Source organism: Dipteris shenzhenensis, chromosome 26 (assembly GCF_047967505.1).
Source record: "Dipteris shenzhenensis isolate YYH24624 ecotype China chromosome 26, Dip_SZ_1.0, whole genome shotgun sequence".
NCBI lineage: Eukaryota > Viridiplantae > Streptophyta > Polypodiopsida > Gleicheniales > Dipteridaceae > Dipteris > Dipteris shenzhenensis.
This window is the reverse complement of record NC_141621.1, coordinates 52298445-52301493: the sequence shown is the minus strand read 5'-3', so window position 1 is coordinate 52301493 and position 3049 is coordinate 52298445. Positions and strand designations below refer to the sequence as shown.

The 3049-nt window shown below is 40.5% G+C and overlaps 1 protein-coding gene across 1 annotated transcript; it reads right to left on the bottom strand.

Moving 5' to 3' along the window:
* Positions 1–842: 842 nt before the first annotated feature.
* On the bottom strand, positions 843–2740 carry LOC147885259 (reticulon-like protein B12). Its single transcript, XM_087397982.1, has 6 exons — positions 2676–2740; positions 2393–2507; positions 2077–2257; positions 1831–1981; positions 1679–1748; positions 843–1546 (listed from the first exon to the last, which is right to left on the bottom strand). Exons 2-6 carry the CDS (start codon positions 2496–2498, stop codon positions 1386–1388), a joined length of 669 nt encoding a protein of 222 aa, XP_087254108.1. The 5' UTR covers positions 2499–2507; positions 2676–2740; the 3' UTR covers positions 843–1385.
* Positions 2741–3049: the final 309 nt, after the last annotated feature.

Below are 3049 nucleotides of genomic sequence, written 5' to 3'. Positions count from 1 at the left end.
CATGAAACAATCTTTGGCAATATGAGCCTTCAGCATTGACGAGCTTAGAAGCAGACACATAGTCAAACTACTTAACTAGAGTCATAGTAGGCATTCAAGGTTGGCAATAATCAACTCCATAGGTCCATCTCTCTCTCTCTCTCTCTCTCTCTCTCTCTCTCTCTCTCTCTCTCTCTCATTGTACCACTTGTTAATTAGGATGGAATGATGGCCGATAATTGTGGGCCCTATATCTTGCCTTAACTGAGACACACACACATAGAAAAAAGAATATAAAATGAAAAAAATACAATTTAACAAATAGAGCACTTAAAGTCCTACTCATGTAACCTCAAACTCTCAAAAAACAAGAAGGTATAATAGAATGCATGGAATTAAGGATGGAGAGCTCTTTGGTTATCCTAGCGGATGTTTATCATGTGGTAACAAATTATTTTACAATGAAATCCACAACTCATGTGCTTCACCCTAGCGAGTGGTTGTCTAAATTTCATTGCATCATAAAATACAATTACAAATTGAAAATAGTGTATAATGTGATGTTCAGGATAAAACCTCATGTTATACAAATGTTACCATCAATAATACTCGATATATATATATAATCCTCAACTAGTTCAAAAACCTATGATATTTTTTTGCTCTCTCATCAGTTTAAGAAGTTTCTAGATCATTTTACAAAAATAAAAAGCTTTTAAAAAATTTGTAACATTTAGTTAAAGTAATAATTCTCTCCTACTTGATGGAACCTTGATTATGCCCTTAAACATGAGTTGCACTTGTTAGTGGTGCAACTTGGCTTTACATACAAATCACCGTCAACAATGACACACCACCTCAGTCTTTGACCTTTTAGTTAACCATCGCTTGTAGGTATGCTTTGTGCACATTGAGTCCACTTGGAACTCAAAGGGATACATACAAATCACCTTCAACAATGACACACCACCTCAGTCTTTGACCTTTTAGTTAACCATTGCTTGTAGGTATGCTTTGTGCACATTGAGTCCACTTGGAACTCAAAGGGAGAACCTCACCAAATAGTTTGATTTTAACATTGTAGTACTAAAACACACAAATCCCATGAACCAACATAGGATAAACTATACCCATTTCTGAAAGTAATGGAAATGCACAATTGGAATTTAATCAATACTATATGCGCCATGATGAGGATGAGGAGCATAAAGTTTTTGTGCATGTAAAGAGGATACGCCTTCCGGAGTAAATGTATATTATTCGTATCCACTTACTAGTACATGTGATGCGTAAAGTTTGTCTTGGGAAGTTCTTCCCATTTCAAATGAGTAACTAATTTCTTCATTCATGGATCACACTAATTATTAGTTTCAAGCGTTCGAAAGAAATGTCGAGAAATTGGCTTATCAACGTTCTTTCTTCTCTTTTAGTGCTACTTTAGCAGGAATCTTTCGGGCGAGATCAGAATAAACCCTCTGTGCGTTATCACAAACGAATTTGAAAGTTGCATCGATTTGTTCTGGATATCTCTCATACAGGACGGGAATTATGAGGAGGATTACAATGCCTGCAATTACCAGTATCCGTTAAAACCGCATCGAGAGGAAAGAGAGGTACTCGCTAGATACGGAGGAAGTAAGAAGATTAAGAATGACTACAAAAGCTGGCATCCAGACAACGATCAGAAGAATCTCCTTACATATATATAACATTGTCATGAAGTCGAAACATCCCCCAAGCAATGACAGCCCCAATAATGCGGCAACCACCTGAAACATTCTCACCATTAGAATAGCCACATTTTTCTCTTAAACTAGCGGTAAATCACTTCAATCCAAATGGTATGTATACCTTTACTATCATCTTCGGATCACTAGTAGTGCCCACGGCTATTAAGTAGCGTGCAGCTGCCAGGGCTCTTTGTATCTGCTGTAGCAGAGCTGCCTCCACGCGAAAAGCCACGTCTTCTGGCAGCTCAAGCAGAGGAAAACGAGGTCGAGGCCTCCAGACATAAACAGCTTTGAGGAGTCATTTTCATTTTCGATATCAATCAGGGCATTTCCAGAAAAAAATGTCACGCATCTAACATGCGATTACCGGTAAAAGACGAGCGCTATATTTGTCCAAGTGGAGTGACCGATTATCAATAGAAGCAGCAGATTTGAGATGATCGACAACAGGGTATAGCCTGAGTACTCAAGCAGTAGCCATGCGACAGTTGCTACCGCAAATACTCCGGCAGAAACATATTTTTTCCTCCATAGGAAAACATCAGCCACTATCAGTCAAAACAGACACTTGTAAGGACCAAAGCGGGAACAAGCATCCCACGGCGGACGCACACATTGCTGCACGTGACGATTACTTAACGCAATCTTGTACACGAGAGAAATCCCAAGGCAAGATTTATTACGTATCCCTCCGCCAAGCATCTGATGGACAGGCTTCCGCCGTTGTGGGCGTAACAATTTTGTGGAGGCCTGAGATTCTGTCTCTATCGTCATACCCGAACCCACCATTATGAGCACCTGGGGAGCAGCCTGAAGAATTAAGAACGAGCCAGACTAGCTTTCAAATACATGATTTTGGAAAGAAATGATCCGCCTTGATACATTGCTGCGACGAAAATTCAGACGTTCGTACAATCGAAAGAATTGAAGGCAGCCCAAAACCGGTCACGGGGAGGAAGTGCACACCTGGAGACGGATCTCTCGAGAGCGGGGAGCTGCAAGTTGCGATACGTTGGGGATGTGAGGATTGAGCTAATGCTAGTCTCACAGTGCGAGTGTTTGATGAGGAGGAGGAGAAGCATGGCGTGGTTGAGAAGGTGAAAAGGAGCATCTCCCAAAGCGCATCCTTACAACCCAAGTCACTTCTTCTTCTTCTTCTTCTTCTTCTTCTTAGCTACTCCATCTCTATACCTTGACAAACGTTGCATGCACATGAATCCACTCGTCTAGTTCGTAATCCTCATTAGGAACTTCGGTTAGTGGTTTAAATGGAATAATTTCATAAAAGCTCCATTACAAAACACTTGGATACCTCAATATTGAGGTTTTGCTCTCAATGG